General features: G+C 32.7%; 1 protein-coding gene across 1 annotated transcript in view; it reads right to left on the bottom strand.

The window, feature by feature from the left end:
• Window positions 1-42: 42 nt before the first annotated feature.
• Dach2 (dachshund family transcription factor 2) overlaps window positions 43-24,763 on the bottom strand; it is a 618,325-nt gene continuing 593,604 nt past the window's right edge. The window contains exons 9-13 of the mRNA XM_005409722.1: window positions 17,360-17,508; window positions 17,087-17,234; window positions 13,967-14,113; window positions 11,700-11,765; window positions 43-859 (exon numbers count right to left, since the gene is read on the bottom strand). Of these exons, the coding sequence (XP_005409779.1) occupies window positions 855-859; window positions 11,700-11,765; window positions 13,967-14,113; window positions 17,087-17,234; window positions 17,360-17,508 (515 nt within the window). The 3' untranslated portion in view covers window positions 43-854. The remainder of the gene's footprint in view (window positions 860-11,699; window positions 11,766-13,966; window positions 14,114-17,086; window positions 17,235-17,359; window positions 17,509-24,763) is intronic.

The raw sequence follows: 24,763 nt of genomic DNA, 5'->3' as shown, positions 1-24,763 counted from the left end.
TCATCATTTAGTAAATACGATACCCATCATATTTGCCTTTTTCCTATTTTATATCTATCAATTGTTTGATAATTTTCCATTGGCTTGTGTGTAGTATAATAAAAAGGAAGCCAGTTAGGGAATGGGGAGAAAGAATAAAGGGAATTATTTTAGTAGCTTGGGTATCTGTTTTTATCATTGCCTTCATTACACATATGGAATGTATCAGTAAAAAAGATTAAATTCCTTTTTCTAGGTAAAATTTACATGTGGCAAATTCTAGAAACTAGAAATCTCTACATTTTCTTAAGAGGATACTTTAGTCTTCCTTTTACCAAGGTGAGCTCCCAAGTATGATAATAAATATTTATCATGTGTACAAATGAATTATCTCATGTGAGAATTCCTGTTAAAGACCAAGTCAGACAAATATAAACCTATTTCATAGTAACAAGAGTTTAACAAGAAGCTGTGTCTGTGTTTTATTTTCTCTCATACCATCTAGAAATAGCACTTTTGATGTTATCAAAATTCTTTTACCTACATACTCCAATGGGATGCTAAATAGATGAATGTGGTAACAGTTGAAAAGCACTGTTAAGTCCTTGGAAAAGAGGGATTAAAGAAGTATGAAGTATCATGTTCAGAAATCATTTTAAGATTATCCCCTAAAAGTTTGTGGCATCCATTCTCTAGAACATTTTTCTTATTTGTGAATGTTTCTGTGTATGAGTAATGAATAAATCATAACTGAAGGTTCCATAGTTTGATAGACTGTGGGAGAATTGTAAAGAATTAGAACACTAGATAAACAAGTAATTGTTACAGTACACCCTATTCGTGCCTATGATCAGTTGGAGTTCCAGGATCAGTGTTCAAGCTGCACAGAAAAAACAATAAGATCTTGTCAAGATTTCATTCAACAAAGGAAATCCAAATTCTAGTAAATACATATCACTGAAAACCACAAACTCAGTATTTCTCTGTACTATATATGTTTAAAATTTGAATAAATCCATGCTTAACAAATTTTTGTTTTATTAGATTTATTCTTTATTCACTCATGTGAGTTTCATTCTGTTAAAAAGGAAATTATATAAAAATGAGCAAAACTGTAGATTTACAGTACTTTAAAACTTTACTTTCTAGGTGTGATATTGACAATGCAAAAGTGATGCAAATGATATTACTAACTCTAAAATATGCTGAAGCCCCTGGTACATGTTCTACTGCTTTACTACCTGCAACAAAATTCCTGACTAGCTTGATAAGCATGGCATTTAGGAGGTTTTCTTTTTCCTGAAGTTTAAAACATGAGTAAAGATTAACATCATTCTCTGTAACTCAAAATTCTTGCTAGATTGTGATTTCTTCCCAGGGTGAAAGTCGATTCTCTGACAGGATGTTTATTTGAAAGTTACTGCTCATTTTTAATTTTTTTAGAAATCACTTTGTTTATATTTTGTAGATTAATTTAGGACAAGAGCAACACGCATTTGTGATTCTTCCTAAGTCAGGCCCACATTTTCTTCCAAATGTTTCCTTGCCACTTACTCACTAAGGTAAACAGTAAGACTTCCTCATTAACTAGGTAGCCTTCATCACATGCATACTTGAGGTTATCATCCTTTTGGAGAAAGGTAGCTAACTTGTTTTTATTTTTTTATTTTATAGAGAAAAATAACAACAAAACAGACAAAAACAAAACAACACAAAGCAATAAAAATGATACAGAATTTCAAAACAGGATGATAAGAATTAACAGTGGCTGTTATATTACATATTGTTATGTTCAACAAAGTTGCTCAGATTACCAGATGAAAGAATGCAAGATTGATCAAACAATTAAAGAAAATAAAAATAATTTTAAAATATTGGAAATGATACAAACTAATGACAATATTTTGTAAAAGAATTGTAAGAAGCAGATTCTAAGTTGTCCTTAAGTAGTGTAATTAATGATGTATTTTTAATTTTCTAATGTGAAAAATGTTAGCTGCCAACGACCAAGATTATCTCTGGAAGGTTATACTTTCCTAACCTAAATAACAGAGAGAGAAAATAATATGCTCACTCATTGTTATGTTCAATCCCAAGTTAATATGGGATGAATTGTGTTACTTACTTTCAGCTGTGGAAAAATTCTGTATGTAACATTCTCAAATCAAGTAAGTCACAGGAGTTAGGTTAGTTTGTGGTATAATTTATTAGTGCAGGATTGTAAGCATGGTGCTAGTTATTTTCCTATGAAGAGTGAAGCACTACAGACTAGAGGAAAAGAATAAAATGATATAACATTTGATTGTCTTTTGTGTAGAGAAGATCAGTATTTTGAAGTCATTTATTCAGAAAAATCTGGTGTTTATTTTTAGCGTATGAATTTTTTTTTAAAAATCTACATATTTTAAAAGCTTTGCTCTATCAGTATGTGACTGAAGCACAGATTTCTTTAAATAATAACAATCGGACATTATTTGTCCTAAACTGTTCGGATTTATGACTAAATCAGCACAAGACTAGTGTCGGGCATCTGTTTTTTTTTCCCACGGATAATACAATAATAGTCTCAATGTCTCTTGTTCACTTTTAACCCTATTTTGTTAGGTAATTATTTTATTCAGCCTCTTCCCATTGATTAACACTCTAATTCTTGGGGCTGGGGATTTAGCTCAGCGGCAAAGCGCCTGCCTGGCAAGCGCAAGGTCATGAGTTCAGTTCCCGGTACCGGAGAAAAACCAAAAAAAAAAAAAAAAACACTCTAATTCTTGCACGATCAACAATAAGAAGAAAGCACAGGGCTAAAACGTAAATATATATTTATCATAACTGTATAGTGAAGAGCATATATTTGAAAATTTTACACACCTACTATATATGAAATATTTCATTCCTGCTGAAATTTATATCTGCAACCACCAATATTAACTTCATGTATATTTTCCAGGACATAGTAATAAAGATAACTCCTAATTGTCATATTTGTCACAGAGTTTGTGTGTAACTTACTGATGAGAAAGTTTAGGCCAATACTATGATGTATGTTTAAATAAAATTAAGGCAGAATGAGGTTGAGTCACTTCAGAAGGATAGTCATTGAGCTACCCAGTTAGTGATTTGGAAGCCTTGACTGAAATACCAGTGCTCTTTCTGCAACTTCACTATGTCTCTCCTTTACCAGTTATAATATGGCAATAAAAGTGTGCTTGTCCAATACAGATACCTACAATTTTTAAGCCACATGAAGAGCACTTCTTATCTACTTATCTACTTTCTGGAAAAAAAAGAGAATGCAGAAAAGAGAAAAAATAAAATCTTGTATTTATGAAATAATATCTATGTCAGAATTCACTCTGACACATATGTCACATGGAAAGTCATTTTCTTTGTTTTAGTATTTTCTTATAAATATTGTTTCTAAGCCATTCCTCAAAAGGTCTATGGTCCTGCTTGCATCCCATGTTCCATAAATATTTAGGTTATGATGTTATTTTAAATTCTAATTTTGTTTACATTTATTTAGGTTATATACTGAAAATGTTTAAAGTAATATTTAAAGTCATAAGTTCAATTTTCAGGGATTCTTTGTTGCTGCTATGTTTGTTTGTTTTGTTTTGTTTTGTTTTGTTTTTTTTTTTTTTGGGTTTTTCTCCAGTACCGGGAACCGAACTCACAACCTTGTGCTTGCCAGGCAGGCTCTTTTGCCGCTGAGCTAAATCCCCAGCACCTATGTTTGTTTTTTTGAGACAGGGTCTTGCTATGTAGTTCAAGCTGTCCCTGAACTTACTGGGTAGCCCAGACAGGCCTCAAACTCTGAGCAATCCTTCTGCCTCAGCCTCCCCAATTCTGGGTTTATGGGGATGCACTACCATGCCTGATTTAAAAATCATAAATTCTTTTAATAACTTTTAACTACTTCTAACTGCTAAAATGGTAGGAAATCTAATTTCAAAGCATCAAAATGTGAAGGAAAATGAAAATGAAAGTAATGAAAATACATTAAAGTTGTACAATGCCTAAAAGGTCAACATCTAACATCCCACATAAATGTTAAAATGCAGATCCTAAGAGATACAAAGATTTGAGTTTTCATTTTTATCTCTCTCTTACTTGTTTTGCTTTACTCATTCAATGTTTGCTCAAAGATGAGATCAACATTGCATTCATTCATTTTATTATTTTCATTAAAATAAGGGCACTTAAATTCTTATAGGCTAAAAGGAAGGAGATGGAGAAGAAATATTTGTAAACCATGAAACTTTCTTAAAACCTAATAGAGGATTTAGTGAAAATGGTGCCTTGATAATCATTTACATTGCTGACAAAAGGCACATTATAGTTTCATATGTGGATTATTACCAATGTTAATTTGTGAAACGCTAGACAAAATCATGCACTCTGTGCAGTTAAGGAAGTCTACATAAAACTCTAAAGATTTTTTCTTTAAATTCACTTTAATTTCCAACATTGAATTTTTTATGGCTATTACCATTCAGTAGTAAGCTCCGTACCAGAAACAAAAAAATTTGCATACTAATGTCCCACATAAGGAAACCTCAGTGAAACGTTAGGTAATTAAGGTTCTGTTGAAACCTAGTTCCGACAAGGTACTCTGAGGTTACCAAAAAATGATTCTTTCTATCACTGTTTTAGCTGCTCTGTAAAAGTTTCAATACAAAGAGACATGCATATTATTTGCCTAATTTTTTAAAATATTACCGCAAACTCTACAAAATTTTAAAGTAGAAGTGCTCACTGAATTGCAGTAGATTTTAAAGTAATTGATTAATTAACTACAAACTGAAGAAGTTCCCCTCTCCATGAACTGTTCTCCATGGAATGATAATATGGTCTTGCTAAATATCCTAGCTCTCTATGACAGCATTCACATATATGGACTGCTAATCATATGCAGTGAGAACAATCAATGATCAGTTAAGATTCACATGTCTTACTTCCCATTATCAATAGAGAGGAAATCAACTTCTGTTGGATTATTTCTATATTTATAAAACTAGGGTGAATCACATCTTTCCAAACCACCATATAGGAATAATCTTGCTAAAGGTTATTTTTATTAAGAATGACATGAAATCACCATATTCTCTATATATGTCAGTTATTCTTTTTCTTTTTCCCCCATCTCAATTTTAGGGAATGAGATGCTCTTTCTGAGAATGATAAGCATCCTAGCACAGTAGTGCCACACATTCACGCAGCAGCAGTAATATTTTAAAGATTTTAAAGGAAGAATTAGAATGGTGATATATGATTACCAACCTTCTGAAAAAAATGTTTTTCTTTTATTTATTAAAATCCAAGTGTGGAAATAAAAAATTAAAAAGCTTTAATCAAAAACTATTTCTTATGCAGATATATATGTAAAAAAGGGCAAAAAGTAACTGGTCAAACAGTTTTATGACTAAGTTTAAGCAACCTTTTCTAGATTGCACTAAAGACATGTTAATTATAGAATCACTCTTGGAAACTTAAAGTGCACAACAACCTATCTTGGCTTACAATTTTCACTGCCTTATTTCACTGCAGTTTCATTTGTTATGTAAGGGAGGTATAGCTGGAATTGTAAGCTTTAAATATGTATATGAGTTTGAATGCTATCATCATAATTAGTTCGATCACAAATAATTCTGTTAACATGCAAGTAAATGGTGCAGTATACTTTATGACAACCAATCCTCAAATGAGCAAATATTGTAAGGTCTTGGCACTGTCCTAAGAAAAAATTAAAAGCATAATGTTTTTTACAGTGTGAAAGATATTTCATTTAAAATGGGATGATAGATTAGGTGGTACCATGAATCAAGACAAAAGTCCTGTGGAGGATGAAGAAGAGACAAATTCTCCTTAGGTTTGAAAATAAAAAGACTCAGTTCTTAATGAGCTCTATAAGATAAAAAAACTTGCTCTTTTAGAGGAAGATGCTGGAACCTTCTCTGCAGGATAGACCCTTTTTCCACACTACGGTGACAATTACAGTAATCTTTCTCTGAGTAGTGAATGGTTTCTATTTACAAATCAAGTATTTAAGAGACCATCTTTTTTTAAAAAAATCTACTTTTTATATACCTTTTAGTATCTCACTTGTCACATATCCACTTTACAAGAGAATATTTCCACTTTAAAATGGGAACATTTAGATTGCCTTGTATATTTTCCACAACTGGAAAAGATATCAAGGAGGAGAAATTAATGGTTCATGGAGTTAGAGTGGGAAGCAATTTGTTGTCACTGTAAACCCTGATAGTGGAGATGGTGGTGAAATTTAGTACAAAAGTCTAGTAGGGAAATTCTATCTTCGGTCCTCATTTTATTCTTACACCATAGTTTATTCAAAAACTTTATAAGATTTAGCTCTTCCTGTTTGCTTTTCTCGTCCTACCGTTGTTTCCCTACTATTCTTCCAATTTCTACAACCTCAGTCCTGCCATAAGAATAGTTGGTTTTTACCAAACATTGGCATGGCATCTTAACTTTTTGAAGAAATGCTGTTTTAGGTTAGTGAATAATCAGCAAATGGAAAGAAAATAGAAAAGTCTCAGAGAAATCTCAGGAGTCAAAGAAAGCTAAATATTGTTCACGTTGATTTTTTATTAATTTTAAAGAGAAGAAAACTAACAAAACAACAACAGTGAAGACAAAAACAAAAACAATACAAGAACAACAAAAAAGATATGTGATCTCAAAACAAAATCATAGGCCCACATTAATTTTGATAGCAGAGATAAGAATATGAAATGTATGATCAAAATATGGTAAATATTTAAATTTTTAAAAAATTTATTACAGCAAAAGGCACATTGCCATTAATCCTCCTCAATGTGCTTCTGCTTGAGTCTATCAGAATTTTCCGATCATTCTCGCCACTTTCTGAAGCAGTTCTGGAAGTCCTCTCTCATGAATGTCTTTAGTTACACTGTTATGACTGCATCAATGTCTTTAACTGATCGAATTTTACATTTCCTGCTCTTTTTGACTTTGTGGAAGTTTCAGAAGTTTCACAGTGCCACATCCAGTGAAAATGTGGATGAAAATATACTGTAATGTTTTTACAAGGCTATCTTTCTCTTGGCTGGCACTTGCTAGTAGCATTCGCCATATATTTTTATATATTTTTAACACCTCTCAAACAGACATGCATGATAAGTGTATTCAAGGAAAAAAGGGAGTATTTTGAGAGGAATCATGGGATATGTCTTAGAGTAACAAATTTTTAAACTTTAAACATTCACTGTATGTTTTGATCACTCTTTGTACATGCCATATATATTTCAAGTTAAATTATGTATTTGAATATTCATATTACAATTATAATACATATCATTATGCAATACAGTATAATTATTTTTAAAATATGTTATTTTTATATAAAGAAGTTAAAATTATCTCTGCTTATAACATATATTATGATGTAAAATGCAATTTTTAATATACAGAATTTAAAATTATATCATCTGCTATTAGAGTCAAATGGCACTTTCAGTCAATTTGCTTTTAATTGTCACTGGTATCTTTACCAGTAATAAATGAGTGAGATCATGAATTTCACATCACTGAGTTATCAGTCTGTATTCAGTATAATCTTTTACAGCTTTTTATCTGAAAAAAAAATGGCTCAGAGGGAAACAAAGGTTTAATAATTTTAATTTTACATAAAATTTTATTTTGGCCTATAGGCTGCTTTTAACAGCTACTTCTAGTGTCTTAGTAGAAAAAAGCCGGAAAAATATTTAAACTTCTACCATGTTTATAGAAAAGTATCAGAAGAAAATATATCTCAGTGTTTAATCGTCTTGTGTCTTTATCAAACATATAGGCAAAAAAGCAACTGTAAAAATTATTCACAGATACTGATATTCCATTTGGAAGAACAATTTCCTTGATTTTTTTTCACCCAAACTGATCTGGTAGCAGAACAAAAAATAGTATATTACTGTGCACTTAGAATTCAAGGTGTTACTTCCACTGAGCATTTTTATTGTTTTATTTTGACTAGAAAATTAATGAATGCTTTTTGCTTTCAAAATTTAGGAGCTTCAGATTCTGTGTTTGTTTTACCTGTGATTATTAAAATGATGCCCATTTTCAAAAATTTAAGAAACACTTCCTGTGGAGTGTACCCAGATCCCCTAACAATAAAATATAGTCATGCAAAAGTTAACTAAGATGTAAACCTGCAAAAGGAGAAGTCTCTCTGCTATCATAAAATGATATTTTCTGTTCAGCAGTTCATGTTACTGATGTTCATGCTAATTAATTAAAGGAGCTGTTGCAGTAATGTGCACACAGGGAATCTGTGAAACTGAAACAGCTTTTAAGTCTCCAACTGAAGTTAAGTCAATCTGAGCACAGGCTATCAAATGTAATGAAAGCACTTGTCAGTGCTAAGCTTGCAAAAACTGTGAAGTTTGACTAGGGAGTAAAAGGATTATAATTAGATTTCCAGTAGGATAATAACTAAATGGCAGAATGCAGTAAAGAGAAAATATTACTTTGTTAGCTAATGGTACTGCTATTTCATTTTAGTTATCAGCTCACCTGTAGGTGTACTAATTTAGTTTGCTTTTATCAGCAAAAAGCCCTACATGAATGGCACCTGAATGTCATTTGCAAAAATCATTGATCCAAAGATGCACTTAATGACACCTGGTGTGCTATTTTATGTGAAAAAGAGATTGGTTGATAAGATAGTTGATATGTTGCTTTGCAGGTCCCCATCTGAGTTACAGGAATCTGAATGGAACTATAGTGCTTTGCATAGCCCAATTAAAACTTCACCTCTAGAGATAGTGGACATAGACATCAGACTGAGTATGTGTACATTGTGAGACTACCTGAAAACCTTCAGGAGGAGTTATTGTGGTAGACTGTTAAAATATAACTGGTACAGATATCTTTTTTATTGGAATGTAGTCTATTGATGATATCTGGTTTGTCAAACACATTGAAAGCATATAAGAAATGAAATAAGCTGATTAAATATTTATATTCATATATATCCTGGTGTATGAGTAATTTGCATTAAAATTTATGTGGGAATTATGACAATAAAGTAGGATATAACTTTATGGCTTTTAAGGACAACCACAAAACATTTTGACATTTCTTTTATATTCTTTTAAGGAAATATCACAGAAGAACTAATTGTATTCAAAGGGAGTATGGTGGGTTAATGATAGATTTCTATCCATCAGCGTTATTGACAAGAGTAATATAAATGACTTAAAAGAAGCAGGAATTTTTTGCAATTATGAAGATAAATTTTGAAAATGGCTTTGCATTATCATGCATAAATTGACCCTCAAAACAATGGTAGGAAATAATCTTTCAGGTTGAAAAAGTGGGTTCCTGAAGGAGGTAGAAAGATGAAAACAGCTAAGTTACATCACTCCAAAGGAAAAAATCTATTATGCACAAAAACAAAACTATTAGCAAAAATGAAAAGTTAATGGCTAAACTTGCATTTCATGTTTTTCAAGCGTTATATTTTTGTGAAGGGCATAGGTAAATATATAATAATCCTCCAATTCTAAGCATCTCAAATAATATGGAAATTAATTGGCATATTTTAGGTAATAATATGACCTGACTGACTTGAACTATTTTTAAAATTAGTTCTCATACTATTTCCAGGCAGATATTTTCCTGGATAACAAAACAAATAATTTTTGCACAAAATAGCCTGTTTTATTTTAAAGTATGAAGCTATTGTGATTTTAACATAAAACACTCACCGAAATTTTCCATAAAATGTTGATGGGAGCTTAAGTGTTGTGCTAAAAGAGGAGAGAAAGTTTGCTTTTCCATTTTTATCATATTTATCATAAATACTATTAAATGTAATCTAGGAAGCAGGTAACATTAAAGAATAGTAACACACTTTATTATTTTATGTGATAATAGTAATGATAAATATTAGAAAATTTTATTTTTAATTTGAAAGCATTGTAAGTTAATTTCCTTGCTTTAAAATGTTTTGCATTAATTGCTTTAAAGCTGTATCTAATTCTATTATGCTTTGTCAGCAAAATATAGAGGAACTTATTTTAAACACTCAGAGAAAACAAACATTAAATATGTCCTTCCCTAAGTGCAACTTAATATGTAAGTGCCATTGTTTTCAGACTTCCTAAATTTACAAAATTTGGAGTCAAATGACAAGTACATGTACTTTTGCGGATATCATCAAAATGACCACCCACTAATAAATTTGGCTGTCTGTTTTTTGAAAATGAAGTAGTGAAGAAAGTTTAGAAGTTTGCATTTATCTCAGAGTTCGGAATGATGTTACTACTACTATGATTTAAAGACAACATATAAACTAAACAGCAACGAAATGGATGGAGGTATAAGGTTAAACTTAATAAAGGTAAGAACTACTGAAAATGTGTTTGGTTTGCTCCCTCCAGTTCTAAAGCTGAGCATATATACCATTCAGAGTAGGAGTGCAGTCATGCTCAATGCTGTTTAGAGGCTGTGTTCATAGTTATGTCATTAATGTATAAAGGATCAAATAAATGCCTCAGGTTATTCAAACTCACTATAGCCCTAGTATATGAGGCAGCTGCAAACTTCAGGCCTACAGCTAGTGAAACTTTCTGTATGAATTTAGCTTTTGGAATAATTTGGGCAAACACTGAAATCTATTGGCATTATCTTTGCCCACACAGACATAGTCATTAAATTGAGGGATGAAATGGGGATAAAAAAATGGGAAAATTTCACTGAATGAGTGTACATGCTTTCACATTTAACATACACACACACACATACACACACAGACACACACACTAAAGAAAAACATTTAACACAGTTAAAACATTAATTGCGTCAATCCAGCTACAGTAGAATCAGGCATTATGAGAAGATCCACGAGCTCTAACACTCATGGCTTTGTAAAGAGTTTCAGAACTAAGTAAATAGGAGTTTACAAATTTCCTGAAGCAGCTACATAAAATGGTGAACTTCATATAAATCCAAATACAGCTTTTGGTCACACCTAGTTCTGTTTCCTTCACAAAAATTCAGTCATCCCACAATAGAAAAGTAACAATTTACTAAACTTCTAGCAAGCAACAGATTGATGGTTGTCTTTGTTTTACAAAGATAGGGAATAATTTTCTTGTAGAATTGTCTTTTTTCATTACAGTGTGGCTATATTTTACAATAAATGTAAAAATAAATATAATCTAGGCTGGCCTGAAACTTGTAATCCTCCTGCTTCAGCCTTCCAAGTGCAGATATTATAGGCATTGAACACCATTCTTGGCCAAAACACTTTTGAAATAGTTTATGATTATGATAGTTTATGATTATTATAACATGCACAGTAAAATAGTGGATTTTTAAAAGTACATGTACACTTCTGAAAGGAATATTAAATTTGAATTTGTACATTTTTAGAACATATGACTAACATATAAATGCATATCCTTGTAATAGCTAAACATACAAGAAATTTCTTCACAACGTATATTGAAATTACTATCCTTATGTATCTCTATAGCCACTGGGTTTTCAAAGTCCAATTAACTACATAAGTCTTTCTACAAAAAAACATTTAAATTACTTTCTATGTCAGAGAGCAAGAAGTAAATTTCTTTATTCCATTTATATGAAGAGTACCACCAAAGGAGGTCACCCTCATTCGATCACAGGGGTAACATTCCCAGTATCTGTAGGAAGAAGTATGCTATTAATCATACCTTGCATAGCAGCATTATCATGGAGAGTCCCATTACTTTCTATTTCAGTATCTGGAACTCCAGTGTCTGAAAGAATTGACATTAAAGATTAAGAACTCCTATTTTATTTAAAAGGAAAACTGCAGTAAGTGAAAACATTGGTGCTTGTAGTGCCAACCCTTGACAACATTGCTTTATTTTTGTGTATGCTTGTTTGTTTTTAATGGTGCTGGAGAATATTATAAATTATAACTGAATTCTAAAGTTAAGTATATATTTGCAGGTATATAGTAAATACTTCTTTATTTTTTCATTTCCTAAAGATTAGTTTGAGGAAAGTAATCTATTAATATCCTCTGAAATTATCATGTTAAGGTACCCTGACTGAAGAACAAGAAAAAGATCATGAGTTTAATTGCTGAAGTAGAAGTTTCCCATCCTTATGGTATATTTTCTATTCGTAAGAAGTGATAGATGATATTATCTCTATGGTAATCTCAATTTAAGTACAAAATGCACATTATATTTGTGATCTTTATGCCATATTGATTCTAGGAGGAAATGTTTCTCTATTTTTCTCTTCAAATAAATTACAAAGCCTAGAAATCATGACATAAAAATATTCTGTGGAACTCAGTATGGAGATTTCTTTTTTTTTTTTTTTTTCTCCGGTACCGGGAACCGAACTCACGACCTTGCGCTTGCCAGGCAGGCGCTTTGCCGCTGAGCTAAATCCCCAGCCCCTTGTATGGAGATTTCTTAAAGAACTAACATTAGAATTTCCATTTGACCCAGCTATTGCTCTTCTGGATATCATCCCAAAAGAGCTGAACACATTATATTACAGTGATACATGTATACCAATGTTTATAGTCACATAATTCATAATGGCCAAATCCTAGAAGCAGCCTGTATGTCCATCAACGGACAAGTGGATAAAAAATGTGGTGACTGTACACAATGAAATACTATTAGGTTATAAAGAAAGACATGTTTGAGATATTTGTAGAAAAGTGCACACATCTGGAAAATATGTTAAGTAAAATAAGTCTGATACACAAGCGTAAATACCATATGGTATCTCTTATTTGAGTAAAGCAAAGTGAAAATAAAGAAAAAAATTCTTGATTGAAGGAAAGGGAAAAAGAGACCTTTTGCAAATGGGAAAGGGTCTAAGAGACTGAGGGTAGGGGTGAAGAGAAGGAGAAGTCAAAAGTCTTAAAATGCATCATGTACATGTACCGCATACCCACAACTGAATGTAAACTTATACATCATAAATATGAAGTAAATTAATAATAATATTAATAATAATGAAAATGGGGAATAGGGATCTAGAGATGGAGAAAGGGATGTGAGTGAGGATGGTAAGAGGTATATGTTACATACATGTACCTATCCCCTAAGATGAACATAAAATTCATGTATTGCAAACATGTACTAATAAAATAACTTTTTTAAAGATTTTGTATGTTTGTATGGATGTGTGCATTTAATTGAACATTTACTTGATATTGGGTTGAATGAGATGAAACAATATTATGTGGTTTTAAAATTAAAATTAAAATGATTTAAATTAAAAATAAAAGAATTTTTAAGAGAATTTTAAGAATTATAAATAAAATTAAAATGTTTGAAATTAAGATCTTTCATTATTTAAGCACCTTTTCCCATAAAATCTCCAGAGATTTACTTAAAACACTCTTTTTCGACCAGATGCTCCTAAAGATATCAACACTGATGCAGTCTGCATTAAAGGAATCAGCATCCTATAAATAATCAAAATCAAACTCCCTAAACATTAGCTTATCTAACATGAATGGACATAAAGGACTTATATTTCAGTTGTAGGGGACAAATCAGTGTTACTGCTTCTACTGCAAAAGTCAGCAGTTTTTGTTTATTCCTATACCTTTTGTATCTCCCAAAGTAGATATTATTTTGACTAGTTTAATTCATGTCCTAAATCACTTGGATGCAAATAGATTTTTTAATTATCCCCAAGAAAACTTTTTCCTTCCTTCCCTTCCTCTGCCTTCCTGCTTCTCTCCACCCCTTCCTCCTTCCCTCCTTCCCTCCCTCCTTTCTTTCCTCCCTCCCTCCCTCCCTCCCTCCTCTCCTCAATTCCTTCCTTCCTTCCTTCCTTCTTCCTTCCTTTCTCCTCCTGCCTTTCTCCCCCCATACTCTTTCTTTCTCTTTTTTGTTCTTTTTTCTCCCCTCTCTCTTCCTGGTTTGATTTAAGTTTTGCTTTGTTTACCTTGATGGGGAAAGTACAAATCAGACATTACCTTTCAACATCCTCAGGCCACTGTCACTACTAGCACTTTGCTTAAGTGCCTGTTCCACTTGCTCCCTGCGCTTTGATTCGAATTGCAAGGCTTCCTGAAGTTTTCTCTTGGCTTTCTTTTCCTTCTTCAGGCGTTTTTGCATGTTAGCTGAAATGTGGAAAGGTAGTTTGCAAAAACTTAGTCAGCATAATAGGTTTTCTACTTCTGATGAATTATAAAGCATAGAAACAGCTGTGAAATGTGATAGAGATATAAACGTTTCAACTGACATACTATTAACTTCTTTTGGTCTTAACTTTTATTTGGCTCATGCAAATAAACGTTGTGTTTACTCTAGATTAATCAAACAACTACCTTTTATATTTTTACAATGGCAGTAATAGCGGTAACATTTGCTTTCAACCTTGACTCACACGTATTTAATGACAGTATTAAATATTTTATAATGATTTTAAGAAAATTATTCCCATTATTGATTGGGTTATTGCTTCATATATTTTAAAATACAAAAGTGTATCCTGAAAATGTAAGTTGGGGTGCATAACATGGTCGTTAAAACTGAAAGAAGCAAGGGTTTATTCACTGAAATGTTAAAAATTGCAAAGACAAATGTCTACTTTTTAAAGTAATGTGTCTTCCTCTCTCTCCATATACACAACAAATATACAGTAATTTTTGAAAATTATTATATAATCAAGTAATAATGTGCAACCACGACTATGTTTCTATGAAAAGGGAAAGAACTAAAAATAGCTGTTCCTCAACTTTCAAGATTTTGTGCCACAACAAGAAATTTTAACTGCCTCAATGCATTTCAAATCTCTGAAATCTTAATTTTATGATAGATTTTTCAAATAGCATTATTAAGTTTCAACAATTTATTGCTTCCTAGCAAAATTCTAAGTGGGTAGAAGTTTTCCCTAAGTCAGGCTTTTGAAAATTAAACTATTGATGTTATGGCAACAGAAAAATACAGAATATTAACCAAAATATATGATATTTTAAAATGTCAAGTTCATTAACATGTAATTTACATAGTTTAATTAAACTAAATTTGTTGCTAAAAATCTCATCTATATTTATTTCATAATTCAATAGCTTTTTAGCAACTTGAAGAGAGTTAGTTACTCAAGTAAATTGCCGTGAAATTGAAATAAAAATTACAGAACAGTAAGGAAGTAACACACTTCTGGAGACATAGATAATGAAATAATGTAGTTTCTATCATTTTTGATGAAACATCACTAATTAAGATAGAAGATAAAATTACTTTACTATCATAATTGTATTCATAGATTCATTGAAACCCATCATAAATTATTTAAATCATCATTCTATATATATTGAAATTATTGACAGCAATGTCTTTGATAAGAAAAAATTACTTTCAGTAAGTTTAAGAATTCAAAAATATTGTATATATTGTCAGCTCAAATTTATTTTTTCATATATTTTAAACAAAGCTATAACCTACTACTCTGAAAACTGTATAATTAATAATAATTATGATATACTTTTCAAATCAAATATCAGACATATACTAATTTTTTCAAACATCAAAATAACATTTAGTCTCCATTTTATAGTATTTAAGAAATTTGCTAAGTTAAGGAAAACATTTAATTCTGTTTAAATGCAGTCATTGAAATTTCACTTTGAATTAAAGCAATGTTTTTTAGTCCTTAAGGAAAATACACACAGTATTTTTTCAATCACTTGAAACACATTTCAGAGTACAATATGCTACTATGAATTAAAATAAAGTTAATGTAGCAGATTTTACTCAAGTAGAATCATCCATACTTGCTCACAGTTTTATCTATATTCTTTATTTATATTTTCTCTCCCTCTCTTTCCCTCTCCTTCCCAACCTTGTTTTCTCATTTTAGGCTCTGTGATACTTACATAGAAGGGTAAATAGGGAAAGAAAAGAAGATAAAATTAACTATTGTATTTTCTGTTGTTGCTGTTTAGTGTTTTATGGTAAGTACAGGGAATATGTGAAATTTTTTAAATAAATTTATTTGAAGATTTGAATTTAGTGTGGTTTTGATATAAACTAGTTCATTTATATGTTACTGTAGATAATCAACATCCCCCCGTGGTTGGAAAAATAATACTACTTGTGAACAATATGGTATTTCTCTTCTGTATCTTTTATCCCCATTTATGCTTCCTCTTTCTTACTTAGTCTTCATCATCACTGATTGGAAGACAGCAATCTACTTTTGCTAAGTTTCCTTGCATCTAGTTTTATACTTCTCGAATTAATCCCCAATATTAAGAGTGATCAATACAATTGAAACCATAGCACATCATACTCTTATTCATCTTCTACTACTTTCAATTTCCTAGAGGGTAAAATAGAAGGTACTCTTCTACATGACTAAAAATATTCTTCATAATTTAACTTCTACCTTCAACTTTCTGTATCACTTCATACCACTCACTCCACAAAACTCAAAACTACTATAATAACAAATTGTATATAGTCTCCCCTGTGTGAAGTTTCTTGTCTCCATGACTACACTGATAGCACCATCTAGAATGATCAAATTACTCTCATATTCGAGTATACTGTTTAGGCTATTGATCTTTTAAAACTCAGATGAAAGGGTCAGCATCAGCATGTATTCCTCTACTTTTTTACCACCACAAGCTAAGCTAACCAAACCTCTTCTCTGCATGAATATACAGGTTCTGCATAACTCTCCTTGCCACTTTATTTTGAAATGAACTTTTTTTTAATCATCTAAAATGTAAGGTCCTCAAGGACAGGGACTGAGTTTTACTCACTTTATCTTCCCAGAATCTGGCATTGTGCCTAGGAAAGTGTAAGAATTTCATATATAATGAATTGTAATATTATCTTTACCCAGGTGCATTTTATAAAATAAGAAAACGATAAATATTTCTGTTTCTAAATTTGCAACAAAGCCCAAGTATAAATACAGTGTTAATTATTGTTATTAGAAATACAGATAATATAAATTCTTACAGTATTTTATTTGTAGCTTGTTACTTCTTTTCATGAATTCCAAACTATTTCTGACAATATTTCTTTTACTAATAACATATTCAATATAACATTTACTCTGCAACTCAGTTTGTTAAACTTACTTCTGTTTTGAAGCTCAACTGCAAGTTGTCTTTCAAGATTTTCTCTAATTTCTTTCTCTCTATAGAGCTCCATTCGCAGTTCCTTCTTTTCTTGCTGAATTTGCTTCTCCTGGATGCGAGCATTATCCAAAGCCACTTTCAGCAGACCCTGTCAAAGTATAGTAAATGATATGCACTTCACCTTACCTGTTTTAATTTCTCAAATATTACATAATTTATGTAGGTGCTTATGTCTTGTATTACATTTATTTTGTTTATAGAAATATTGTCGACCTGAATGTTGGTCAACAGAGTTTCCACAGAAGACAAACTATCAGCAAAAATGAATGGTCCAGGGAATCCAGTGGGTAATGCCTGCCCAGGAACGAGTTGGATCTTGTCCAAAGGTGACTTCATTATTGGAATTTGAACTGGTATCTCTTCTGCAAAAACAATAATAATGTTAGAATGTTTACAAATTAATACCTCAAATGTTTCACTAAGTCACCTCTAGTAGACATCTATATAGATTTTGTTCCAAAAAGTAAATGATGTACACTCAGAATGAGAAGTCATACCTATATTATAGCTGTCTCCAGTTTCTGGAAATAAATGATTCAGTAGAGAACCAATGATACAGAAAAAACACGTTTATTTCTAAACAAGCATGGAACATGAAGAAACAAGTTTGAGATACATACAACTGACATATATGCTTAAGAATATGTACAAATTAAATATCATTGTCTTGAAAAGAATAAAATTATTTTAATTTTTTCTCTTCAAATCTGTCTATCTCCCCATCTTTATTATTCTCAACAGCTTCATTAAGGCACAATTTACATACAAATAATTCACCTATTTTAAGTCTACACTTTGTTTTAGTAATTTTACAGAATAATGCAACCATTGCAGAATTTTATTTTGAAGCATCTTAATCCTCCTCCTCCAAAGATTTCTTATTCATTTATACATAATCTCATTCTCAACTGTAGGCCCTGGAAGACATTATTCTACATTCTGTCTTTAAAGTGTTGCATTTTCTGTATATTTTACATGAATACAATAATACAATATGTAGCACTTTGCATCTGTCTTTTTCATGTAGGATCCTGTTTTTAAGGCTTACCCATGCTGCTTCATTTATCAGTAGTTTTATTACATTGCACAGTTATAGTACCTTTGCTTAAACATTACTTAATTGGTGGGGACTTAGATTTTTCTAGTTCTATTTTAATTTTGGAGAATACTCATTATGAGAAAAATATTACCTATGACATGAAATGAAAATTTTATCTACTTTCATCGTTTATTTTTATGTGATCTCCTTCACTGTCATTACTTTAATGAGATTCTCTGTCAGCTTCAGATAAACAAATATCAAAAGAATTTATCTATTGAGATGCTTCAGATTTGTGTTGGACAGATACACACAAAAAATTCCTTTTCTGGAAAGTCTAATTGCATGTTGATCTGTATAAAATCTAGCTGACAATCTTTAATATGAGATGTTCAAACTATATCACACAATTTGATTTGTAACTTGGAAGGGGAGTAATTTTTGATATATGTGAAACAAAAATAATGTGCTGAGGAGAAATAAAATTATGGATGTAACAGCTGGAGTGGCTGAAGCTGGAAATAGCCCATATGTGTGAGTGCAGAACAGAGCCAGAACACCTAAAACACTCAAGCTACCCCAGTCTTGAGAAAAATATCCTGCCTGGAGAATTTCAGTCATCAGTCACTAGGCAACCTTGTGTCTTGTGATACTAACTTTGCAGTAGTATAAATAAATGCCCCTACTGTTGTTGTCCTGTCCTCTTACTCATCTAGTAAAGCGGCCTCCACCTGACCCAGCTCTTGTCTCTTGTCTATCTTTTCCTCATCCCCACCACTGCTCCTCCCTGGTGTACACTGAGAGAACAACAAATTTCTACATTTGGCACCTGAACAGGGACTCGGTCAAAGAATAAGTGGGCAGTTGGAATGCTTCTCAAGTTCACACAAAAGGGTGGGGAAGCACATTGTTGGAGCCAGTATTCAGCACTGGAGTGCCTTGGTACTGCTGCATCAAGTGTAAATCATGGGCATATGGTTCTCTCAGGCCATCAAATATAAAGGTTTCAAAGAAGCCTATTAGAGAAAGGGATATTGAACTACTAGTAGTTAAAAATGGGACAGAGTTTGAAGAACCCCAGATGTTTATAGATGTATACAGATGTACACACAAATGTTTGTTGTTTTCTTGGTTCCTGTATTTACCTTGCTTTTTAAGACTACCATGAAGGATTTAGTGGGGAGTACTATTTTCAAATCAACTCCTGAGTGGAAAATGAAGGGTGAAGAAAAGGTACCATGGACACTGCTTAAACCTTCTAGCTTTGATCCATCAGATGAAAAAGGAAAAAATTCTTTTAAACTGTGTGTGGCTAATTGGGACAGCACGGGGCCTGTGCCACTGCCCCCACAATGGGAAGAAGCAGGCACAGGCCAGTTTCTGGGAGGGCCCTGAACTCTGGTCCTAGGCAGACCCAGCTGGGATTACCCAGCCGCCGGCCCATCCGCATGCCTGGTCCAGCCACGGTGATTGGTCCAGGATACCAAATACAGGCCTGTGACCCTGGACCAGGACCAAATGGATGGGACATCCCGCGGCCAGAGTGGAACCCCAGAGAGGGAGTGACTTGGCTTCCTCCTCCATGGCCCAGATCAGAAAAAAAAAAAAAGAGGCCAACAGAGGCTGTGATTACAGAGGCCATAACCCCTGTGTGGTTTGGGGAGGGGGAGTGTAGATGATGGAGCCCATTCCTGGTACTAAGAAAATGGAGCCCCTCTAGTAGCTCACTCAGCCCTGAGACAATGGAGCAAATGCTGCAGCCAGAGGCTCCAAAACTTCTTCAGGTTTTACCTGGTGTCATTGATTCTGACTATACACGCAAAATTAAGGTTACTCAAGACATCGCTTAAATCACCACAGACTCTCATAATGCTCAGTTGGTCATTCTTTGTTTGACAAAAATTTAAAAGTTTTTTTTTTGTTTGTTTGTTTGTTTTTTTGGTTTTTCTCCGGTACCGGGAACCGAACTCACGACCTTGCGCTTGCCAGGCAGGCGCTTTGCCGCTGAGCTAAATCCCCAGCCCCCAAATTTAAAAGTTATAAATAAAAAAGAGATACACTGGGTTCAAAGATAGAATTAATTCTTTAAAGGAAACACATTTTAAAGGGCTTTTAGACACAAGTGCAGATGGCCTCTGGGTGTGGCAGCTACAGGTCCACAATAATAAAAGTTCTAAATTGTTGATCTGGAGGGATGCAAAGGGCCATTCAGCAGGGACTAGAGCCTCCCAGGGAATTTCTGCTTCACAGGGAAAAAAGCCTCATAGGGAATAGAGTGGGTTTTTTCTCTTTCTCCTTTGCAATTTACACTAAAAGAGAAGTCTTTACATCTTCCCCTTAAGGTGATTAATTGAAAAGGCTGTTTCATTCCTGAAGATAAAAAGTTTGCCTTTAGTTAAAAATTTATGTTTTCTAAGATTTTATCTAATGGGGATATTTAAAAGATTACTTGAAAGTGAAAAACAAATTTAAAAAGTAAAATAATAATTCCCATAAATAAAAACTTTGCCCCTTGTCTCAAAAAATGTATATTTCAGTGATGGCTTTTGTCTTTTAAAGCTATAGTAAAAAATTCCTTCATTTTAGATTATAAAGCTAATAAAACTATCTTACCTTAATTATAGTCTTCTTGACATCATATACAGCATATGCTGCTGATTTAAAAGGTTTTATAAGTCTTTGGGGTTCTTATGATTTCTATTGATGCTGATTGTGGGTTTTATAGTCCTAAATTAATTTCTATGGAAAAACTTTATAATTTCACAAACAGATACAAAAGTTTGGTGTACAATCTAAAAGCAGTGGGGTTTAAACAGTTGCTTGATTTTGACATGTTATTTAAATAATGGCAGGCCTGGTGGTGGCCTCCAAAGAGTACAATCTATAATAACTTCTTCATATTTGGGTCACCTATTCTGATAAAAACAATTTACCCCAAACTGTTCATATCAATCTAAAATGATTTTCAGACTATTTGGCAATATTAAAATTAGCTCCATCCAGTTTTTGGGCTAATTTCTCTGGTGTTATTGTCATTATCCTTCAGAAAAATTAATTCAATTTGTTTCCCTCACATCTTTTGTCTTCTCTTCAAAAATAAGCTCAGTCCCCATAGCAGGAGGCATCTCCATCTTCATGGGTGGGTCATCTTCAGGTAGGGGAGGTTACTCAATGGCCTCCTCTTCCATAATACAGGATGCAAGTTTCTCTTCTCCACAAAAGACTGAATTACAAGCAGTCATATAGGCCTTGCAAGATCATTCATCCACTCCAATTAACCTCTTTTCACACAGTACAGTGTCTATGGTGTAAGGTGCCATATTGAAACTGCCACAATACATACTGGTCAAGAAGATCTTTTTCATCTACTTCACATTCTCCAATTTGTCACATAGTTTCATCATGTTTCTTGTTTTATTGGTCATATACGTTCTCATTCCCATTTGCCAGGACCTCTCACTAAGGGGAACGCTGCTATAGACAGACTGCAGGACGCTGTCACTATTACTCCCTCAGATACCATTCAACAGGCTTCTGCTTCTCATGCTACCTTTCATCAAAATGCTTCCGCCTTATGTAAATAGTTCCATTTATCCCAGGAACAGGTGCAAGAAACTGTTAAACAATTTTCATCATGTATAATACAACTTCCCTCACCTTCTATGGGGGTCAATCCCAGAGGGATACACCCCAATCATCTTTGGCAGATGGATGGCAGTCATATTTCTAAATTTACACTGAGTCCAAGTTTCAGTGGACAACTCCTTAGGGTTTATTTTTGCTTCTGCCCACACTAGTAAAGCAGCCAAACATGTCATTGCTCATTGTTTGGATGACTTTAGTGCCCTTGGTTAACCACAGACACTTAAAACTGAAAATGGCCCAGCATATACAAGTGATGCTTTCCAAAGATTTGTAAAACTTTTCACATTTCCCTTATCACACGGTTTCCATATAACACACAAGGTCAAGGATTGTTGAACATGCTCACTGTACAATCAAAATTAAATTACAAAAACAAAAGGGAGGATCTTTCCCTACAAAATTCACAGTTCATAATAGACTTCACTTGCCAACATACACTATTAAATTTTTAAAATTTAACAAAAGATGGAAGTACAGCAGCAGAAAGACAATTCAGTCAGGTAAAGCAAACAAATTCTAACTTAGGATTGAGAATATGTTTTTATCTTCCTAGACCATGCTGTCTGACTATATCAGGAAGGCAGATCTGGAGAAGAAGTTGACAATAATGAGGTTACAGTTGACCTGGAGTCTGTTAAAGAAATTGAAAAAATGGAAACTGAAGGTCTAAATAGGTGATAGAATATATAGTGATAACTGAGCTGAAAGTCATCAGCATTATTTAAAAAAATAAAATATAAAAATGGATATTAATTAGAGATAAAAGATTCTATTCCTTGCCAGTTTTTCTGATAAAAGATCTTCACTAATTGAGAAACAGAAAAATCTGACTAGTCTATTTATAATTATTAACTTCTAAAACCGTAATAGAGTTACTATAATTCAACTTGATCAAAATATATTTGCATGCACACTGATTTTGTAAACATGTTTATTTGCTTGTTCTGTGTTCTTGTTATTTGTGTGTCATTCTAAGAACAGCCATTTCCTTTTTATTTGAGCTCAATAATTTTTCTCTTTTTTGATCATTTGTTCATAATAGAGTTTGGGTTATAGACTTAAAAGCCTGGTTCCTCCTGAGTTACAAGCTGGTCTAAGTGATATCAAAATTGGCTTTCTCACAGCTCATCAAAAATTTTAAAATAATTAACAAAAATTTCTTAGGGTGGAGAGAAATTATTGGATAGAGCTCCCGTTGGTGAATAGAGTGGTGACCAACAGTTGATCATTAACATAGAGCCCCCAATAATCTCCATAGTCTCTTGGGAGACAATTTGGTCACTGGTCAAAACATAAAGTTTTTCAAAAAATTACAATAAGGTTTTTGCATAACGGATGCTCCCGATACAAAATTAAATTAAGAAACACAGGTTTTCACATGTCCACGGCAATTCATTAGTGTTAATTTCATGGTGTATTAAATGTATTAACAATTCCAGATGTAGAGATCTTCTAAAATGTATAAGGATTCATAATTGTGACAGGACACTTCTTTGAGATTCAGTGCTCTGCCTTTCAGAAAAAACATTTGCGATGTATATCCCATTAAAAGACAAAAAAATAGTTGAAAGCTTTTTATGTACTAGACAGAAATGATTGGTTCAAAGAGTTATGTTATGTCAAAATGAAAAATTAGGTATGTTAATACAGCCATCATGATTATCATGCAAGAATTATATAGATGGCTTTGATTTCTAATTTCTATGGGAAATATGTAATTATTATCTGTTAAAATCCTTAAAGGATTTAAATATTAGGAAATCTGACAAAAGAGCCAAGCATGTTCACTGGAAGAAAGATAGCCTCTTTGATAAATGGTGCTGGAAAAACTGGCTCTCTAAATGCTGAAGACTAAAACTAGACCCATGTCTACCACACACTAAACTCAAGTCAACATGGATCAAAGAATTAAATATTAAAGTAGAAACACTAAACCTACTGGAAGAGAAAATAGATTGAAATGTTGAAGACATAGGGGGAGGCATAGCCTTCATGAACAAAACCCAAACTGCATTGGAAACTCTTCAAAGAATCAACAACTGAGATCTCATCCTATTACAAAGCTTGTGTATTCAAAAGAAATCACCAATAGAGTGTGAAGACAACCCACAGAGTGGGAAAACATTATCGTTAACTCCCTCAGACAAAGGACTTATATCTAGAACATACAAAGAATTGAAAAATCTCAGAACGCCCAAATTCAAAGAACCAGTATAAAAATGCGCATCTGAGATGAATACACACTTCTCAGATGAAGAAATACAAATGGCAAATAAATACATTAAAAATGTTCAACATCATTGGTCATTCAAGAGTTGTAAATTAAAACAACACCAACATTTCATCTCACCCCAGTAAGAATGGCTATCATCAAGAAATCAACCAACAACAAATGCTGTGGGTTCTCTGGGGAAAAGGAACTTTTTCCACTGTTGCTGGCAATGTAGACTGGTGCAACCACTTTGGAAATCAGTCTGGGTATTCTCAAAAATTAGGATTAGGGGTCTCATTTAACCCAGCCATTCCCCTGCTGGTTATTTTCCCAGAAGAATTAAAAACATCATACCACAGCAATATATGTGCACCAATGTTCACAGCAGCACAATTTTAGACAGAAGTAAAATGCCCATCAAATGGGGAGTGGATAAGAAAAATTGTAATAGTTTTATACCATGAAATCTTAATCAGCTATAAAAAAGGATAAACTCAAGGCTTTTACAGGTAAATGGATGCAACTAGAGACCATTCTCATAAGCAAAATCAGACTCACATGTGTCAACACCATATTTTCTCCCTAGTATAAGAACCTGAAAGAGTAAATAAAACTGAAAGGTACAATAGATATTGTGACAGGAAAAGAAACTACCTAATAGGAAAGAACAACTGGGATGAGGGAAAGAAGAAAAGAAAGAAGGGAAATATATATATATATA

This window comes from Chinchilla lanigera, unplaced genomic scaffold (assembly GCF_000276665.1).
Source record: "Chinchilla lanigera isolate Chin_1 unplaced genomic scaffold, ChiLan1.0 scaffold00124, whole genome shotgun sequence".
In the NCBI taxonomy this organism is placed as follows: Eukaryota; Metazoa; Chordata; class Mammalia; order Rodentia; family Chinchillidae; genus Chinchilla; species Chinchilla lanigera.
The sequence above is the reverse complement of the archived record's forward strand: the minus strand, read 5'-3'. Positions and strand labels throughout refer to the sequence as shown.